The sequence below is a fragment of the Strongylocentrotus purpuratus genome, unplaced genomic scaffold, assembly GCF_000002235.5.
Source record: "Strongylocentrotus purpuratus isolate Spur 01 unplaced genomic scaffold, Spur_5.0 spur5_scaffold_14, whole genome shotgun sequence".
NCBI lineage: Eukaryota > Metazoa > Echinodermata > Echinoidea > Camarodonta > Strongylocentrotidae > Strongylocentrotus > Strongylocentrotus purpuratus.
The window spans coordinates 26,161,205-26,182,408 of record NW_022145599.1 but is presented as its reverse complement, the minus strand read 5'-3'; the positions used below and the strand labels follow the sequence as shown (position 1 = coordinate 26,182,408).

General features: G+C 36.7%; 1 protein-coding gene across 2 annotated transcripts in view; it reads left to right on the top strand.

Annotated features, from left to right (window-relative positions):
- Positions 1-21,204, top strand: part of LOC589850 (dynein heavy chain 1, axonemal) — a 76,025-nt gene that overhangs the window by 27,592 nt on the left and 27,229 nt on the right. The window contains exons 31-48 of one of the 2 annotated variants that reach the window (XM_030984574.1): positions 427-533; positions 1,283-1,454; positions 2,169-2,323; positions 2,574-2,751; positions 3,442-3,636; positions 4,131-4,250; positions 5,755-5,766; positions 6,922-7,080; positions 7,551-7,670; positions 11,667-11,807; positions 12,417-12,577; positions 12,972-13,129; positions 14,399-14,572; positions 15,539-15,685; positions 16,555-16,820; positions 17,807-18,003; positions 18,896-19,031; positions 20,370-20,578. In XM_030984574.1, coding sequence (XP_030840434.1) covers positions 427-533; positions 1,283-1,454; positions 2,169-2,323; positions 2,574-2,751; positions 3,442-3,636; positions 4,131-4,250; positions 5,755-5,766; positions 6,922-7,080; positions 7,551-7,670; positions 11,667-11,807; positions 12,417-12,577; positions 12,972-13,129; positions 14,399-14,572; positions 15,539-15,685; positions 16,555-16,820; positions 17,807-18,003; positions 18,896-19,031; positions 20,370-20,578 — 2,807 coding nt within the window. The remainder of the gene's footprint in view (positions 1-426; positions 534-1,282; positions 1,455-2,168; positions 2,324-2,573; positions 2,752-3,441; positions 3,637-4,130; positions 4,251-5,754; positions 5,767-6,921; positions 7,081-7,550; positions 7,671-11,666; positions 11,808-12,416; positions 12,578-12,971; positions 13,130-14,398; positions 14,573-15,538; positions 15,686-16,554; positions 16,821-17,806; positions 18,004-18,895; positions 19,032-20,369; positions 20,579-21,204) is intronic. The other variant, XM_030984575.1, reaches the window with a different exon arrangement.

Genomic DNA, 21,204 nt, shown 5'->3' with positions numbered 1-21,204 from the left:
TGAATTATTATCGAGTAGCATTAAGAATAGGCATTTAATTTGCATTTTATTATGGTTCAAAATCAAACAAATTTTCAGTATTTACTTGTCATAAACTCAATTAATCAGCCTCAATTTCTGAATATTCCTCACTTAACAATAATTACAAAAATAATAATAATGACGAATCTATTCTATTTGTATCATCAATGTGTTTGCAAGTATGGAATATGTCATAAGTTGTGATCTATTTTACTGTGTATTATTTGTACTTCTCTATATTAAAGTTTTGTTGAAATGCTTTTTAAAACTGAGCTTGTGAAACTTGCAATGTAATTTAGCTCTCGGGCTACCATATTGCAGCTGTTCTAATAAAACCATTCTACTACTACTATTACTACTTAATGTCTTTTTATTCCTATGCATTGATCAATCCCTTCTTTGTAGGATCTTATCGTTCTGAGAGCTATCCGTGATGTGAACGTGCCCAAGTTCCTCCAGGATGATCTCAAGCTCTTCAACGGTATCGTCTCCGATCTCTTCCCCAAAATCAAGTAAGTTTAATCCATCATCATATGTTTGGGTCGTGGAATCTTGTCAAGTTTTTCCCTCGCACAACATATTCCCAACAGAAGAAACTAGCATGATGATAATCGATTATTATTATTATTATTACTTTGAAACAAATGTGGCCAGCCTGGCTTCTTTCTTTGAATATAGTATTGTAACCACATTTTCATGTGCTTAAAACAGCACGTTTTTCTTAGGTGTATATATTTTGTTTCAATGTTGTTCATACTATTCAATTTCATTGTAAATCAACCATTATGAGTTCTTGAACTTTACGTGTTGTTTTTTACGCTAAATGAATAAATAAATAAATAAAAAAGGAAATTTTCTCATTTAGATGCTTTGAATTTTTACAAGCAATTAAGCCCCTATGTCTATTATTTTCTACAAGCATGGACATTTAACATAATTAATTTTGACCTGTAAATTATAAAACTTTGTTGCTATAGTTGAATTAACAAAAGTGTTTAAAAAACAAACCATCTCACCTTACATTGCAATTGCTGTTCTTTCATGCAAGACAACTCGCAAATTGTGTTTTTACCGTAAAGGTTCCCCAAAATACCTGTAAAATCATAGATGCCAATGACAAGAATAATATTCTTCTCTACGCATTGCAGATATCTTGTATTTTAGTACTTGTGCTATCTTTAGCACTTGTGAGTTAAATAAACATGAATAGATCTATATCAAAGTATCACTCCAAGTATTTCAAACTATTATTTGTAATCAGGGAGGAGCCCATAGACTATGGTGAGTTAGATGCATCCATTCGTAAGCACTGCTCCAAGCTTAGTCTTAAGGACGTGGACGGCTTTGTCACAAAGTGCATTCAACTCTACGAAACCACCGTGGTACGTCATGGTCTCATGATTGTTGGACCTGCTGGCTCAGGAAAAACCATGGTAAGGATTAAGCTTTTTCTGCATCTGATAAATGAACAAATTTAAAAGGTAATGAAAAATCAGGAAACAAAAATAGTGCATTGTATTTATTGGACAGAGGTGGCATTGTAGTTTTACGTATTTGATTGATAGGAAGGTGCATTGCTTGCCACATTGATATCTTTTCCATACAAGTCTTTATTTTTTTATGATTTAATCAATTGTGGGATTAAAAATGTGAGATAGTGATATTATCAATCATCCAGTAAAAAGTGAAGGGAATATCCAGAATGATCTGTAACTGTTCCCTTTTGTTTAGTCTTGATACAATTGTAGTATCTGGTAGCTTCCTGTAGATGTATTAAATCAATCAACTAGCTATTTACATGATTATGAATTTGTATGCATTTTGAGATTAAAGCACTCGACTCCCATTCTGGTGACCCAGGTTTGATTTATTTATTTATTTAATTAATTAGTCTTTTTTTAGTAGGGTGACTCCATCAGCAGTTAAATACTGTTTTCCGTGGAGGCCCTACAACATAAATACAAAATTTACAAACATATTGATGTACATAATCCAAATTGAAACAAAATGATTCCTGGTGGGTCAATTTTTTTTTTTTTTTTTTTTTTTTTTTTTTTTTGCTGTCGTTTTATATTTTATTTGATCACCTTTAAAAACATGTGAGATAGTGATATTATCAAGTTTCGACTTGTATGCTCCCTCTGTAGTGCTATGAGGTGTTACGGCGAGCTCTGACCTTCTTGAAAGGCAAGGAAGCGGTAGGAGGAGGTAACTACGAGACGGTCACCACCTACATCGTCAACCCCAAGTCTATTACCATGGGGCAGCTCTATGGAGAGTTTGATCCTCTCACCCATGAATGGTAGGAATTACAAATTTGATTACTTCATATTTTGGTGTATCGATCAAGAAGAAAAAGTGGCATAAAGGGATGCAGTTTGATTTTGTATTGGAAAAAAATTATTAAGTTTTTTTTTATCACATGGACAATCACACTGGCTTTGGCATGATCTAGCCAAATTTTGGGTGCTCGTAGTAATTTGTATGCCGGCCTACGCAACGAAGTAGCCTTCAGGTTCCTCAATCATTTTTACATATTTTCCTCTTTATAGGACTGACGGCATCCTGTCATCCCTGATCCGAATCGGCTCCTCGTCGATGGACGAAGATGCTCGTTGGTATATCTTTGACGGACCTGTGGATGCTGTCTGGATTGAGAACATGAATACTGTCTTGGACGACAACAAGAAACTCTGTCTCAGCAGTGGAGAAATCATCAAACTCACTGATGTAAAAAGCATATTTAAATTTTTCGATTATAATCATGTGTGTAATTGATTGTTGTAAAACGCATGGGAATTCATTATTATGCGCTATATAAAAATGACTTTATTTTATGAGAGGATCATTTTGATCAAGTTCTTTTGTTTTCTTGGGTGTATTTAGATTTTGTTTGTAGTTTAATTGGTAAAATTTGTTTAACCTGTACTGCGCCAATGTAATTACCAACATACAGTGTACATCACTAAAGCACAATGCAACCCTAGTTTATTTTTATAAAGCAGAAAAATAATTGAAACAGAGTTGCGAAAGTTTGAAATAAGAGATCATTAAAAAAGTATGGATATCAAGTTGGCAATTTGGACCTTGGTGTGACATGGGCAATTCTCCTGTTTGTAGTTCTCCTGAGTGCCTTCTCCCTTTGGGCACTACTCAATATATATTATGGATAGCATATGGATAGCAAATTGGAAAGTTGTCTTGCACCACATCATAGTGGCATTATGATTCAGCCAATTTGAAGTTTCCATACGTATAGTGATTTATTATAATTACTTTTCAAAATGCATAACTTTCTCATTGTTTTTTTCCAATTTTAATAGTCTGCATCTCTCATGTTTTCTTCATTCTTGTAGAGTACTGGGCTACTGTGTTGAATTTCCCTTTAATTAACTTTTTCGTCTCTAATTCTATTCACAGTTCCAGCGTATGATCTTCGAGGTAGCCGATCTGGCTGTTGCCTCTCCCGCTACCGTAAGCCGCTGTGGTATGGTCTACCTGGAGCCCAGTATCCTGGGCCTGAATCCGTTCGTTGAATGCTGGCTCAAGAAGCTTCCTGATGCCATCTACCCTCACAAAGATCAGATGCAGGCTCTCTTTGATGCTTTCCTTGAGGTATGTATGTCTCCACTAATTCAAGTCTTAGAAACGACACAGTAAATCATCTCAAAACAACAGCAACTGCAAAGTAGAGTGTCACAATTTTGTATATTTTCACACACAGATTACAGAAATTGCATGGGGTCTTTTTGTGCTCCCATTTGCTTATTTATACTTACACCGGTATTGATTTTCAATTTGCCAAGGCTCTTTCTGTGAATGAATTTGACATTCAGCTTCTTTGTTCTGTATTGATCCCGTTTTAAGTCCTGCCTCAGCACCAATGTCCTTTGGCAAGACATTAATCTACATTTGCCACTCTCGATCCTCCCAAGTGAAGTAAGTGGGTACCCGGTAGGAAAGAACTCCTTGTATGATTTAGTGACTTTTTATGGCGGCTCAGCTACAGCTGGGGTAACAATGTGATACTTTGCATTAAGGCCCAGTAGAGTATATTCATATAGTAGCTGCGCTATATAAATGGACCTACTATTATTATTATTTGACAGGAATCTCTTGAATTCATGCGAGCCAACTGCAAGGAGATTGTGTCGTCCATCGACAGTAACCTAACCCTGAGTCTGCTCAAGCTTCTAGACTGCTTCTTCACTCCATTCGTACCTAGAGAGGTATGTTCAAACTCACCATCATCCTGTGCTCTGTTTCGATAAGGTTTTAAAGGGGAAGTGCACCCTGATATTATCTTGGTTTTAATACAAGTAGAAAAGTGAGAGAAACAAATTATTGAAAGTTTCAGCAATATCTGATTTAAAATAGAAAAGTTATGAATTGTTAAAGTTGTCATCGGTGTAACACAAAGTGGGGACTCTGTGAGGTATCTTGCGAGCTGCTCTCCAATTTGCTTTGTACAGAAAATGTCATAAACTTTTATTTTCTTAGTTATTGAAGATGGAAAAGACTTGTTTCATACAGAGGTTGTATACAAATATATAAGCAATAATCGTTTTAAGTACAGAGCAATTGATGTAATTTGTATTATTATTATTACATATTTTCACATCTGTTTATCTGGTCATCTAGTGATATATGTAGTCAATCCTTTGTTGATTATATGCAATAGCTGTAGTCATTCCAGTTGTATTGAATTTCCTCATATAATGTCTGGCCTTATTCTTTTGTATTAAATGAGTCTTTATCATGGAATCCCAAGAGGGGTTTTTCATTGTTCACCATCACATGCTCCACTTTGGATCTCAGTATTCATCTTTATCTTATTCAGTTTTGAATTATTTGATATCATAGTCATTCATGTTATTATTCTATCCAGTTTTTTTCAATTTTCCAAATCGCCAGCTTAAAGGCACACTGTCCTACTTGTAGCTACTTACTCCCTCTATATAGAAAACTTCCCCAATCGGTGCCTGTTGGTCCTCCATGATCCTCTTTTTTTAATGTTAAATGAGAGCTGAGTTAATGAGATAGCCACCTGTCACAGTGACCTCGCTGGCTTGCTTGGTGGTCTAATCCCTTCTGGCTGAAGTAGTAAAGCGTGCCTTTAATACTTCCTGCAAACCCCCAGTGTATTAGAAGAATAATCAGTATTTAGTGGCAATTAAACCTGTTTTAAGCTTCTGTTATGCTAGACAAGTAAAACTATTTTTCTCATTGTTTGAATTTATATGTTTTCTTCTTTATTGTCACGTTGAAATCCTTTAAACGGCAAAAATGATCATAACCTATGATTATTACTCTCGGTTTTGCATCAATGATGCAATATTCATCTCTTGCCTTTTTAAAGCAACGTTTATGAATTCCTTATATTGTTCACTCAAATTGCAGTTGTAATAGAGACTGCAATGATCATTGTATTTGAAATGAAATGTGATTTGATCCATCCCCCCTCCCTAAAATGGCAATGCATGTATCTTTAAAAAAGTAATCAATGCTTATATATGTTATGTTATTTTATATATTTCTTTGCAAAAAGAAATAAATAAAATGCATGTTCTTATTACTTTTGTACTCACAAATGAAAGAAAATAATTCCTATGCTAAAAAAAGTTGTATGTACTGACATACCTATAAGAATGAAGAAAAAACAACAACAAGGAATCCCTTTGCTAATTATCTCTCTTCCCTTGCATATTCTGCCTCATGATTTTTTGCTTGTAGGATAAAGATGATGTAAGTTAAAACAAGCTTTTTAGAGCAAGTCAGTGTGATGTGACTTCAATATAAGGAACATGTGGCAACTAATGTGATCGATTAATCTATCAACCTACCACAATAAATCCCTAATTTTAATACATAGAAAACCCAATTACTACTTTGTACCCATTTCAAAGATGATTTTCTAAACTATTTGTATCATTGGTTTGATTAATATCACATCACAACAATTAACATCATATTAATTAAACTTGGACCATAGTTCATGTCCACAATTTCCACATTCATTTTAATGACATTACATTTTTGTTCAATATTTTGTTACCTAACTTAATACATCACCTAAACCAGCATACTAACACCCTAATGCATGCTTGTGGTGTTCAATTTTGCATATTAATAGTGTCCAGCATGTTTGTGCCTCTAATAATTAGAGCAAGCTAAACTTTTATTGCCATTAATAATCTCCCAATTGATAATTCACCCCGGTGTATTAAATACAACAGCAATAGAAACTTGTGTGATGTCAAATACCATTGCACAGCTTGAAATTCACTACTTTTTTTTCCTCAAGTAATATAGTATCCCTTTAGAATGTAGTTACTGATCAAAATATTGTCAATTCCAGAGCAACAATTACGGTATACACAGTCAATATTCTTGTGAACAAGTCTTGTGAACGATTTGCAATCATTTGTATTTCAAGTTATAAAAATAACTCATACTCGGTGATAATCATGTTTCCACAAAATGAGCATTAAACTTATCGTTTAACAATGTTAAATCTGAGACGCACGGCCCTTCGTGTTATCAGTGTCTGTGATATGGTGTAATATTGAAGCCCAAAATTGTTTTAAAATGATTAAGAAGTGCCTCAAAGAGTAAAAATCTTTGAGTGACTGGTTTTACCAGACTCATTTTCCCCAGTAGACTGTAGCGTTATGAAAACCGTTAGGTAAACGCAAAATTTGATTTAGATTTCCAATCATAAATATCTTGATAATCAGACAGGCAATCGGCTTGTAAATTTTATGGGATTTATGTATGCCCCAAAGGTTTATAATTATCATTGCAGCATGAGCTAAATCTAGGATTTTGTTTCAGAATCTGAGACAAATTTGTTACCCGATCCCTTTATTACTATATGCCTTGTATTGTTGGTATTATTAGGGTGATGCACCTCTGCCCCAAGAGAAGTTGGATCGCATCGGTGAGTTGATTGAACCCTGGTTCATCTTCGCTCTCATCTGGACTGTGGGAGGAGCCGTTGATATGGACGGAAGGACAAAGTTCAATGGCTTCATGAGGGAGAAAATGAAGAAGGAAAACGTAAGTTCGTACATAGTATATGTTTTGAGTGGTTTATGATGATGATGAAGGTGATGATAATGATGATGAAGACGATGAAGATGATGACAACGATGATGATGATAGTGATGATGATGATTATGATGATAATGGTGATGATGATGATGATGATGATGATTATGATGATGATGATGATGGTGATGATGATGATGATGATGATGATGATGATAATGGTGATGATGGTGATGATGATGATGATTATGATGATGATTATGATGATGATGATGAAAGTGATAATGATTATGATGACGATTATGATGATGATGGTGATGATGGTGATGATGAAGGTGGCAATGACGATGACGATGATGATGATGCAGATACCAATGATTGCAGGTAAAATGAAAGTTTATAAACAACGACACAACAAATTCCTTTAATTAATACATTGTCTGTCATCAATGCTCCTTTTTTTTTCTTCTTCAATCCAGATCCAGTTACTGATGCCAGAAGAAGGTTTGGTCTTTGACTACAAACTTGATGATGGAGGAATAAGCAAGCGTCCCTCGAGGGATGACGATGAAGAGGAGGAGGAGGGAGCAAATAAGCAGGTAAGAATAAAAAAAGTCTTCCATATCATCCAAATGACTTGTTTCACGTTAAAGTTAATTATTGAACATACATATAGTATTTCTAGTGTACATGATCCTGATATTATAGAATTTCTCTCTTTCAAATTCGAACGTGCATTTAAAAAAAAAATCTAGATATACATTTCTATGATACATATGAATATCTATTCCATAGCATGTGTTTTAGTGTTTTCAGACTGATTACTATTTTCATCTAGTTTATCAAAGAAATTAACAGTCATAATGTAAATCTGATCGTTTGTAATGTCCATCTAATTTAACCTTTCCTTTCTTTGCAATGATTTCCAGTAATCTTGATTCCCAGCAAATATCATGTAATCAATATTTTCTGTAGGTATTTCTCTCAGTGTCTATTGTGTAACAAACTTGAATACTTCATGAACTGTAAAAATATGAGTTAACCAATTTCTTTTATCAATTTCCCTCTCATATTGGTTGTATATAGTATGTGGGATTGTTTTATTGTCGAAAAGTAAAGTACTCTCTTTCATAACCTCAAACTTTCTTTTTAGAGCATAGATGTAAAGAAAAATCTGATTTTCAGTTCCTTGTATTTTGTTCTTTTTACATTGATTGTTGTAAAATACTGTAGGCAGTGTGTAAAGATGTGCAAAAGAGACGATCTGAAAATGTTATTTCCCTATCGTCTAAACCTGAAATGACTTGAGTTTACTATTTTTCATTAAATAATGCGATGTTTCTATTCTAATACTAACATTTTCTCTTCATCCTCCTCCTTGTGAAATGACATTCTAAATCTAAGGGATTTGCCTTCTATCTTTTGGATGACGAACAATGTTCTACAGACCCGGTAATCAGAATGTAGACCAGCACAGACCCCTACAGAGCATGATGTAGTTGAGGTCCCAAAACCAAGACCAAGACCCAAATCATTGTGTCATAGATCCAGGACCTGCTAGTATAGGTCAAAGAGCGAGCCCATGGACATAGCTCTAAAGAACAGTTCCCACATCCCCAGGACAAAGACAAAACCCAGAAAAAAATTGTAGTCCCCAAATCCTTTACCAAGACAGATAGGAGACTGTATCCCTGACAAATTAGTCCTATATGTAGACAAAGAACTATTAAGCAAATAATATACATATAAGCCACTTGCCAAATTTGTTTGAATATCAAGACCTTATATTCATGAAACCAATAGATTCTGGTCCTGAAACCCAAGACCAAGTCCAAAATGTTAAAAATTAGTCCCCCAATCTTGTCCAAGGCATGTAGTCATGAAATCCTGACAAATGGGTCTCAAATTCTATTCCAAGACCTATTAAACCATTTAGACAAACTTCTTGATGCATTGATTTGTCCCAAACCAAGACCTTGTATGTTGAGGCCAAAGCCTTGACAGATTGGACCCGAAACATAAACCAAAGACTTTGTTTGATGTAATAGACTTGGACCTAACCAGTTAAGACAATGAACGAAGTGCTGTCACACATTGAACTTAGATCCCAAACTTTTACCATTATTAAAGACCAAGACTTGAACATGCACAGGTTGTTAAGTTTCTAAGACCTGACAAAGTCCTCACTGCTCTAATTAAGTCTTAAGACCTGAGCATGATTATCGCTATCCACATCACCCTCACTATTTGCACTGCATGTCAACAGTCATTTCATTCCATCACTTACGGTAATGGGCTATTGAAACCTTCAAAGGCATGCTAATTGGTATATTTTATCAGTACAACCTAAGTACAATTACATCAGCAGCTTCCTCAGTACACATTGCTTAGCATTTTCAGAAGCACTAGCTATATAGCAGGGTGGTCCTCAAGGTGTTTTACCAAGTAACGGTGACACGTTTAATGGTTTGAAAAATCAGCAACCGCCGATTAATATTCTTTCTCAACCAAAATTATCTATGAAATATGGGTCATTTCATTTGTGTGAAAATGGCTCAGATAGCACTAGAGAGCAGCAAAGAACCCTTTATAATCAATTAAGCTAGCCCTGGGCCCCTGCCACAGTGGTCTTCACTCTTTGCATGCATCATTTCATTTCAAGTTCCAATTTTACATTTTCTTTACTTTTGTTTGTGGACCGTGCACTCTGGCTATAGCTAGGCCAACAGGAGCCAATTTTTTGCTTATTTGCATGATTGGTACGTTGCAACTTGTCACAGAAGTTTCATAATTACAGCAGTACATTAAAGAGATAACTATGTTAGCTTATCTTGATACATGTATTAAACAGGTTGAGAAACACACTTCTGATCAGGAAATGATCTTCACAGAGGTTTGTAATATGAAGTATTAGACTTGAGGTTTAGTTGAAGTTGTTTTGGAATTGATTCAAAGTTTTCTCAAAGTTGAGGGTTTATTTGTGTAATCATTTTTCTGAATTTATAAAGAAAGATTGTTGTCTTCTATTTTCTATTGGGACAAGGGTTTGAATTGTTTTACAAATTTCTCAGGTTCGTTGTTTTTGTGCTGTCATGTCAATACAATAATTATCTTTCAGACTTTGTTTTGTTGTTTTTCTTATCTTGTTTGTTATTGTTGGAATAAGTCTTACATTAGAGTTAGGATGATATTTATTGAATGAAACTGTTTTCGAGATTCACTCAAGAGGCAAATATCAGTCAACTTAGGCGAGATCAATTTAAATCCTGATGAAATGAGCATTGTCCTGTTGCAAACCCTTTTGCACTTGTATTTTGTCATTTTTCCCCATTAAAAATGCATAATTTAAAAAGATATTCCCATTACTGCCTGAACATCATCGTAATATATACATATTTTGTTTCTTATTAGTGTATTAGTGTTGCATTTCATATTTGCACCATGGATTGCATGTACAGTAGACACAAAACTCAGCCTTTTTACTTCTATTCAGATCCTACGGGTAAAAATAATGACGTCATGAAATGAATGAAAAATAACAAAGTTTTGCATATCACAATCATTGAATTGAGTTTAGGTGTTTTCCTTTCTTTTCATTTATTACAAATCAATGACTTTCGGTTTAAGTTCATTTTCTTCATATATAAGTACATTAATTTGATGTTTGGACTTTCATGAGTATCCAGAGATATCGAATATTGGATAGCAACATTGGCAGTTTACTGGAACTTTTTAATTCAAGAAATAAGATCACACTTTAACAGGAACAAAGATGGTAAAAGATAGGTGATCATGAGGCAGGTCATGTTCTTCTTGTTATTAAAGTGAAATCTGTAGTATATGTACATGGCAATTTGCATGCTTATGTAAAATAACATTATTGAGAGTCGTACATGTTGATTTTGAAGGTGTTGTGGTTGGGGGTATCACATCGGTGTTATTGCATGCTTTCAAGTTTGGTTCTCATAAAGTTATCACTTTACTTGTGTAAAGTCCACTTTTCCTATTTCATATATGCACTCTCTGCACTAACATTTTGGGGGGTTATTTTTTGTACACATTACACAGTTTTCAACTTTTAAAACTTTCTTTTTTGAGAACAATCACATAAATTCTCCTTTATTTGAATTCTTGTTTCGATTTTTTCTGTTGTTTTTCTCATTTTAGGGGGTCAATGTAGCAGTAAGACATTCTAAAGAAATTTTCCCATAGCAAAGGAAGGGTAGTTGTTATAATTACTTCCACTGTAATTGCTATAAAATATGTAGATTAGCTGCCTTTCAGAGGCAAAGTGATTTATTAACTCAACTTTCAGTCATAAAGTACAGGGTTCAAATCCTTGCCATGTGCTTATATTTATAGACAGGGTATTTCATTGATAGCCGATTCTTTCTACCCAGGGGTAGCACATGGGTATGAGGGAGTTTTTGTTGTTGCTATGCGTTATATGTTGGCGATACAATACACAATTATGTACTATTTTTCCAAAATGCACAAAAAACACATTACTTTGTATGAAATACCGGTCATTCAAAATTGGAATATTATTATAATTAATTTTGACAATAATGATTTTTGGTTTGGTTTGGTGATAGATCTGCTGGAAGAACTGGATGAGTGGTATTGCTCAGGTTGAAATATCGCATGAGATGCAGTACTCTGACATCATCGTACCAACCAGTGACAGCATCAGGGGATCGTATCTTCTGGATATGCTGCTCACCAATAGAAAACAGGTCAGTATATTATTTAAAATGCATTGCAGAGCAGCTACAGTAGTAATTTGTCAGTGCATGTTTGTAACGTGGGATGGGAGAAGGTTGAAGAGAAAGGCATAGAAAGAAGGAATTGCTCTCTTACAGAATTTGATAGGGAAGAGAAGGGAACCCAAAGAGAAAGAGAGGGAGAGAGAGGGGGAGAGAGTGAGAGAAAAAGAGGGAGGAATAGAGAGTAAAGTAGAGAGAGAGAGAGATAGAGGAGGGGGTGGAGAGGAGTGTGTGTGTGAGAGAGAGAGGGGAAAATGGAGAGTAAGGGAGAGAAAAAGAGGGAGGGATGTAGAGTAATGGAGAGGAAGAGAGAGGTGGGGATGGAGAGGAGTGGAGAGAGAGGAATGTGAGAGAGACAGAGAGAGAAGGGGGTGAAAGAAAAGAAGATAGAATAAAGTGAAGTGTTAGATAGTGGTAAGAGAGAAAAAGGTAAAAAAAAAAAACAATTGGGTGATTTTTTTTTCATCTGTAAGTTCGTAAAGTAAGAGGTTGAATCTTACCAATCATATTTCATTACTTTCAATCTGTACTCTGAACAATATCTCTGTGCTTTCCCCACCCCCCTTTCATTGACCTTAGGTCATCTGTGTAGGTGACACGGGTACAGGCAAGACAATGACCATCTCTGACAAGCTCCTCAAGTCTATGCCTGCCAAGTACATCAGTAACTTCATCTCCTTCTCTGCTCGCACCAGTGCCAATCAAACACAGGATCTCATTGACAGCAAGCTTGACAAAAGGTAAAGATAAAGTAATCTTGAAGAATTCATAAAGAATTCATAGTACTTCTATTTTTAGACAATTAAGATAATTTGGCTTACAAACTATGTATGGCTTTAAGTGATGTAAAACAAAAAAGGAATTACCTAGCAATGATGGGATTCTCAAGGTAGTTGTGTTTGTGATATAAAATACAGGTTGTATGTACTTGTATTATGTTGAATATATGCCTATTGGCTGATTCTTGTTGTACAAGTGAGAAGTGTTTTTACTCATATGTCATTGACTAAACATTTAAGCATTGGATATTTTGTGAGTCCGCTGATGAAAACTCTGCACAGATTTTGAAGCTGTTTATGATCTAACGTTTAGTCTTGATTTTTAAAAGAAAAATTTCTTCATCTTTTTGTGAAGGCGCAAAGGAGTGTTTGGTCCACCTCTTGGCAAGCATTTCATCCTGTTTGTGGATGACCTGAACATGCCTGGTCTGGAGGTGTATGGAGCCCAGCCTCCCATTGAGCTGGTCAGACAGTGGATGGATCACAAGGGCTGGTATGACAGAAAACAGATTGGTAAGTTGATGATGATTATGATGACGATAATGGTGATGGTGGTGACGATGATGGTGGTGGTGATGGTGGTGATGATGTTGATGTTGATGTTGTTCGTGGATGACCTGAACATGCCTGGTCTGGAGGTGTATGGAGCTCAGCCTCCCATTGAGCTGGTCAGACAGTGGATGGACCACAAGGGCTGGTATGACAGAAAACAGATTGGTAAGTTGATGATGATTATGATGATGATAATGGTGATGATGTTGATAATGATGATGTTGATGTTGTTCGTGGATGACCTGGACATGCCTGGTCTGGAGGTGTATGGAGCTCAGCCTCCCATTGAGCTGGTCAGGCAGTGGATGGACCACAAGGGCTGGTATGACAGAAAACAGATTGGTCAGTTGATGATGGTTATGATGACGGTGATGTTGATGATGGTGGTGATGATGGTGATGGTGGTGGTGGTGGTGGTGGTGGTGGTGGTGGGGGTAGTGGTGATGATGATGATAATGATGATGTTGGTTTTGATTTGATGATACATAGAAGGATGATGTGATGGTGATGATGATGATGGTGATGATGATGATGATGGTGATGATGATGGTGATGATGATGATGATGGTGGTGATGATGGTGATGATGATGGTGATGATGATGATGATGATGGTGATGATGATGATGATGATGGTGATGATGATGATGATGATGGTGATGATGATGATGATGATGATGGTGATGATGATGATGATGATGATGGTGATGATGATGATGATGATGGTGATGGTGATGATGCTCATGATGGTGGTGATGATGATCATGATGATGTAGGTTTTGATTATGATGATGGTGATGTTGGTTTTGATTTGATGATACATAGAAGGATGATGATGTGATGGTGATGATGATGATGATGGTGATGATGATGATGATGATGGTGATGATGATGATGATGATGGTGATGATGATGATGATGATGGTGATGATGATGATGATGATGGTGATGATGATGGTGATGATGATGGTGATGATGATGATGATGGTGATGATGATGATGATGATGGTGATGATGATGATGATGATGATGGTGATGATGATGATGATGATGGTGATGGTGATGATGCTCATGATGGTGGTGATGATGATCATGATGATGTAGGTTCTGATTATGATGATGGTGATGTTGGTATTGATGATAATGACGAAAAGGATGGTAATGATAATGAAATACTACTGATGACAAACACCTTTTCAAAACACTTCATCTTTCTTTCCTCTTGTAAATAGGTGCCTTCAGGGAGCTTGTGGATATCGGATTCTGTTGCGCCATGGGCCCACCTGGTGGAGGTCGTAACCCTGTGACAGCCCGTCTGATGCGTCACTTTAACTACATCTCCTTCCTCGAGATGCAAAGGGAGAGCAAGATCCGCATCTTTTCCACCATTCTCAACAGTTGGCTTGGTGAGTAGTGACTGCTTTCATCTTTTGAATGAAACATATAATACCAGTAAAGGATGTAGAACTCTGTTGTATAGAGACAGAACATTGAACAGAAACCTTTGAAATGTGGTGCTTACAAAGAATGCAGAGAATTATAGCTAGGTTATGAACATCAGCAATATAGAAATGCTACAAAGAGCAAGCAGAGAAAGGGAGCTGATGAAGACGGTTACAAAAAAAAAAGGAAGCTTGTATAAGCCAGACATTTAAAAAGAGAAGGAGGACTACAGAAGATAAAATGGAAACGTGGTTTAATTGACACAATCAAGCAGTTGACTGGACTTTGTTATTAAAAGGTCAGAGCAAGCTCTCATGATCGATGACAATGGATGTGCATATAATGCCGCCGACCCTGACCTGGGACGGCACCAGATGAATACAATTATGCAATGTAGATAGTTGCATTGTAGCTCTACCTATTCGTCTATGAGAACCCCAAAATATATGAGAGAGATGTAAGGTTTATCAGCATGAAACTGTGTAGACATTTTGTGCCAATTTCTGGGCCCTGTCTTACAAAGATTTGTGATTGATCCAAATCAATCTTAAGGCCTTCAATCAATCGCAGTCTCCATCTCTTATATAGTTGCGATTGACTATTTGGGGTATTTCGTTAACAACAAGTCAAACATGGGTGAGGAAATGGAGAGCGTTTGATATTTCATTGATATTGATGATAACAAGGGTAGTTGATCTGTATATGGCTTTTACATGTTTGCAAAAGTATATTTAATTTTGATGATTATGATGCTGATGATGATGAAGATGACAGCATTTGATCTCTCATTTGCAAAAGCATAATAGGAGGCAGTGTAAAATGATTCAGCTATGATTTGTAACCTTGATCTCTCATTTGTTAAAGCATAATAGGAGGCAGTGTAAAATTATTCATCTATGATTTGTAACCTGGATCTCTTACTAATGCAGCAAGTAACCCCTCCTTGAAAGAGCATGCCCTCCAGGTGGTGAATGCAGCCATTGATGTGTATGAGACCATCATCACCCAGCTTCTACCAACCCCTGCTAAGAGTCACTACACATTCAACTTGAGAGATCTCTCCAAGGTCTTCCAAGGTAATTAAAAAGATCAATAGACTTGCCGTAATAGGAATTTCGAAATTTAAATTGGCAACATTGAGATTTTTTTTTAAAACTATGGAATTAGAGTCTTCAAAAAAAGAAAGAAAGAGAATAAAAGATCAAACATTTAGAATGAAACCGTCACCTTCATCTTCAGGCCTACAAGGTCATGATGAATTGGATACACTCGGTCGCAAAAGGATTTTTTGAATGGCTGAAGGAATTTGAATTGAAATTTGCCAACATTGATATCTTAATAAGCCAGCTTACGGTTGCAGTCTGAGCATGAGCAGATAAAGGTCATTTGTACCAAAAAGGTAAAACCCACAGAGATAAATACTGGATATGCGCTCATGAAAGTTATACATTATTCATTTATGCACGAACGGTACATTCTAAGATACGCAGGTGGAAGTATTCTTTTCAAGAGGGCAAAGGTATTCATGAAGCACATCTAGGACTTTGGCAGTTATTATTCTAAGATGCTCAAAGTGGAACTTCTCCATGTGTAAAAGATCTGTGGATATTTGGGGTCATTTGTACCATGTGCTATCTGTAAACTCCCTTATTGTTCTACCATTATGGTCTGTAGAAAAAGTACTAATCTTGCTTCCAGAATAATCTACGTGAATAAATATTGCACATCGTAGCAATATTTGACAGTTTGATAAGGGAGGTAGTGTATTTGCATCAGAAGAAAGAAATCTGTAGTTATCATAGATGGTGGCCAAACCTAGACTTACCTATCAGTCTCTGTATTCCTCATTAATCACGATGATTTTTAAACTAATCGAATCAACGCAAGATTGAGTCTTGAATATTTTTAATGATCTTTAATAAGTTTATTACACTTTCCAATTCAGGTATGCTGATGGCTGACAGTTCTAAGATTGAGGACGTGAGCCAGCTCCTGCGGCTGTGGCATCACGAGAACTGCCGCGTCTTCCAGGATCGTCTGGTCAATAGCCAGGACAGGGAGTGGTTCTCTGGCTACCTTGAGGAGAAGATCACCAAGGACTTTGGCTGCAAGATGGACGAGGTCAACCCCCGACAGCCCATGCTCTACGGTGACTTCATGATCGCCAATGTTGACAATAAGGTCTATGCAGAGGTCACTGATCAAGAAAAGGTAATTTGATTGTTTGTGCCTGTCTCACAGAGAAAGAATTAAGCAAGTCGGAGTCCTTTTGTGTTTTTTAATCTCACACTTCACTAAGAATTTAGGCGAGGCGTCAAAAATATCGATACCAGCAGGCTGCCGCCTCACGTATTGGCGCATCGAGGCTGCAATTACGGCCGAAGCCTGGCTGGGGCAATTATTTTTCACTTATTAACCCAGCCGGCTTGCGCCAGGCTGGGATCTGAGGCTCGGTTTCCATTCGAAAGGCGGCAGCCGGCGCATGCTTTTGAATGCCATTTCCTACCGCCAGTGGTAGCCGGCTGAGCTAATTTAAAAAATGCAGCCAGGACGCACAAGTGCAGTTAGCTGCCGCTGGCTGGTATATTTATTTTTGACGCCTCGCCTTACAAGTATATATATCTCATGGTTTTTGAATGAGTACAAGTTCAAAAGCTTGAGGGCAAAGATGTCAGATAGGCAATGAAGGAGTTAGATTGAATATGAAATCCATGCCATTTTCCTGTAATTAGTTGAAGGTTCCTGCACTAAGGAAATATAAAGTATTAATGATATGGCATATTTATTATCAAAGTGCTTCCCTAATATGGGCAGGGTGTTTCATAAAGCTGTGCGTAAAGTTACGAATGACTTTACAAATGATTTGAATATGAAGAGCCAAATGGGATGCCTAAAGTTTTTCCGTACATTTTAACAAAGTGTGACTGTATTTCCCATAATCTGAATTAAATTGTAGCCAAAAATACACTTTGCATTAAAATGTTTTGTTAATAATGATAAGGTTAATATACATCTGCATATTTCAACCTAAGCTTATGCAATGAAAAGGATTTGAGAATCTCATTTAGCTCTTCATATTCAAGTCATTCGTAAAGTCATGCGTAACCTTACGCACAGCTTTATGAAACACCCCCCAGGAAGGGCAAATGCAAAATGCTACCCCATGAGTAACCCCCTGATCTCTTTGTTACCCGCAGATGGTGAACGTGATGGAAGAGTACCTAGAGGACTATAACCAAGTCAATACCGCTGTCATGAGGCTCGTCCTGTTTGAGGATGCAACCAAGCATGTCTGCCGTATCACTCGTGTCATCCGTCAGCCCCTTGGCAACGCTCTGCTGCTCGGAGTGGGTGGTAGCGGGAGACAGAGTCTCACAAGACTCGCTGCTCACATGTAAGTCTTAAAGCTCCACTGTCCGTCTTGTAGCTACTTGCTTCCTCTATATAGAAAACAATGCCTAATTGGTGACCATTGGTCCCCCATGATCCTCTTTTTCTTATGTTAATTGAGAGCTGAGTTGATAAGATAGCCACCTGTCATTGACCACGCTGTGTGGTCTAATCCCTCCCGGCCAAACTAGTACAGCCGGCCTTTAATCCTCATTGTTTTTTGTTGTTGTTGTTGTCATTTTATTTCATTTAAGCATAATTCTTCTGGACCTTGTAGAAGCAGATTTTGCCATTTTATTAATTTGATGTTGGTGATATTCATATGTAAAAAGACTGATTAGAAATCTTTCTCATGAGTCTATAATGAGCATAATTTTCCAGGCAATATGAGTGTTATTTGAATTTCAGTCTGCATGTAAGCTAATGTAGTTTTCAACCTGCCTCCGTAATGGGGTAGGATAGAGATTTCAGTTCGTTTTAGAACTTTAGAATGAGAAATTTGTCTATGTGCTTTGAGATGCATATTTGTTTTTAAACATGTTATAGCCAGTTCTTTTGGAATAATGAATAAACTTGAGTAAAGAGCCCCTTATCAATACGTTATGTTCAGGTAACTAAAAAAACTTGTAGTCTCGTTTTTAAAAAATACAAAAAAACTTGTTCCTCATTCTGATATTCTTCATGTTCTGCAGTTAGTCATGGGGGGCGTCTCACAAAGCCTTTTTTCAATGACAAATAACAAAAATCAGTGACAAATCTGCTGATATCCAATCAGAGGCAAGGATTTCAGTAGCTTATAACACAACTTGTCATTTGTCACTGATGACAAGTTTTGTGAAACGCCCCCCTGGTCTATCACTGTTATCATTCTGTCCTCTTTCTCTCTATTTCCTTAGCGCTGAGTACGATCTCTTCCAGATTGAGCTGTCTAAGAACTACGGTGTGAATGAATGGAGGGAAGATCTGAAGACAATCCTTCTCAAGGCTGGTCTGGAGAACAAGGCCATTGTTTTCCTCTTCAGTGATACCCAGGTGTGTAAATCATTTTATAAGATGAGGACGTGGATCCTAATCAAATGATTGGTTGAAAGCGTACACATGACCAGGCATTTATTTTGCCTAATTTGGTTAATGACTGGTCATTATCCAATGATAATTAATGACCGGTCATTATCAAAATTATGTTATAAAACATCATTTTATAAAACAAATAAAACATAACTTTATAAAACAAATAATACACATCATTTTGTTTGGGCATTAGTAAAATTACTTACTAATGCCCTCACTGCTGTGTATTATTTGTATACCTTTTGTTGTCGTCCCTGTCTATTTGTCTAGCTGGCAACCCGACATATTCATGCATGAATGTCATTGCCTTCTATTTCTGGCTATGATGATGTCCATCTTTGGGATGAAGTAAATTTGTTTAAAGGGTATTTCCTCGAATCCACTACGGAAAATCAAATAGAAAATTCAAAGACATGATAACAACAACAATAACAAAATATACAGTAGGCTTGCGGTTGCACCATGTGAGAGAGAGGGGATTGGGGAGTCCTGAAAAGGACTAAGGACTCTCGGTAATCTTTCTTAACAAAAAAGTTAGGATTACAGCTAGGACTACAAATTGCTTATGCGTCTCATTTCTTTTAATCCCTGCTTGAAAGAAAAAAGAAAAAATTAAAGGAAAAATCTAAAATTTGTATTTTTATATCTACTAATAAAAGTAACACAAACCAACATAAATCTATGAACTATTTTGGGCTTGAAATTGTTTGCTTGCTTGCTTGCCTGGTGCCTTTTTCTGTTTCAGACATTGGTGATCATGGCTCTCCAGGCATCTACTAGCTGTGGTCATTTGTAATGTGGTGATACTAATGTTTCCAGTCAGCCTATTGAATGGATCAAAATATTCAATAAGTTTTTTCTCTACTTATCTCTTTTTCTCTCCCTTAATTTTGTCCAGTCAATATCCTGTAGGATTGTACTGTCAAACCTGCTTTAGTGACCACCTGTCTGCAACAAGCACATTTTTTTTTGTTTCCCTTGAAAATGGTTTTTCATTGAAACATGTACTAAAGGAACCTGTTTACAAAGACCACCTGTCTACAACACACTTTTTGTTTCCCTTGGGCGGTCGCTGTAGACAGGTTTGACTGTACATCGGGTGCCAAAATGACTTTGAGTTCCCTTTAGTCAAGGATGATGGTGTACTCGTTATTGTATGACTTGTAAACATGATTAGTTTTGGTCCTTGGACCTTAGAATCATGTATATTTATATGTCTTTTTAAACCGAAATAAATAAATAAAAAAATTTAAAAAGTATTACAAACTTCATATCTCTTTTTGTTTACAAACAAAACAGATCAAGAATGAGTCTTTCCTAGAAGACATCAACAACATTCTGAACTCTGGGGATGTCCCCAACCTCTACGGTTTTGATGAGCTGGACTCCATCTACAATGCTATGAAACCTGTTGTCCTGGATTCAGGCATGCAGGCAACCAAGGCTAATCTCTTCTCGGCCTATACCAAGAGAGTCAAGTCCAACATCCATACTGTGCTCTGTATGAGGTAAAGATGATAAAGCTTTATTTTTAAAGAATTGGTAATTAATAATAATAAATAAATAATAATAATAATATGGTTATTTATATAGCGCCGGTATCCGCCAGGTTCTGACGCTCATGGCGCTTTACACATATTTCCCTGGTCAGAGCCGAGCTGCCAAAGTAACTAGCGCTCAAGCATATCAAGTACCCATTTACATCTGGGTGGAGAGTGACAAATGTAGATTAATGTCTTGCCAAAGGACATTAGTGCTGAGGCGGGACTTGAACATTGTACCTTGTGATCTGCAGCCGGGTGACTTATCCACTAGTCCACAACACAAAGTCTGTCGATTCCTGTTCCTTTTATCAATATGGAGTTATCAATGTAGAGGTGTCGTGGTCTAGCGGATATGTCCCTGGACTGTTGATCACATGGTTCATGGTTTAAGTCCTGCTGCGGCACTGATGTCCTTTGAAAAAGACATCAATCTACGTTTGCCACTTTTCACCAAGGTGAAGTAAATGGGTACCAGGCAGGAAGTGATTCCTTGAATGCTTTAGTGCCTTTATTATGGTGATCAGCTACAACCATGGTTATAATATATAATGTACTTGAGTACATGTACATGTAGGAATTACACTGTCACA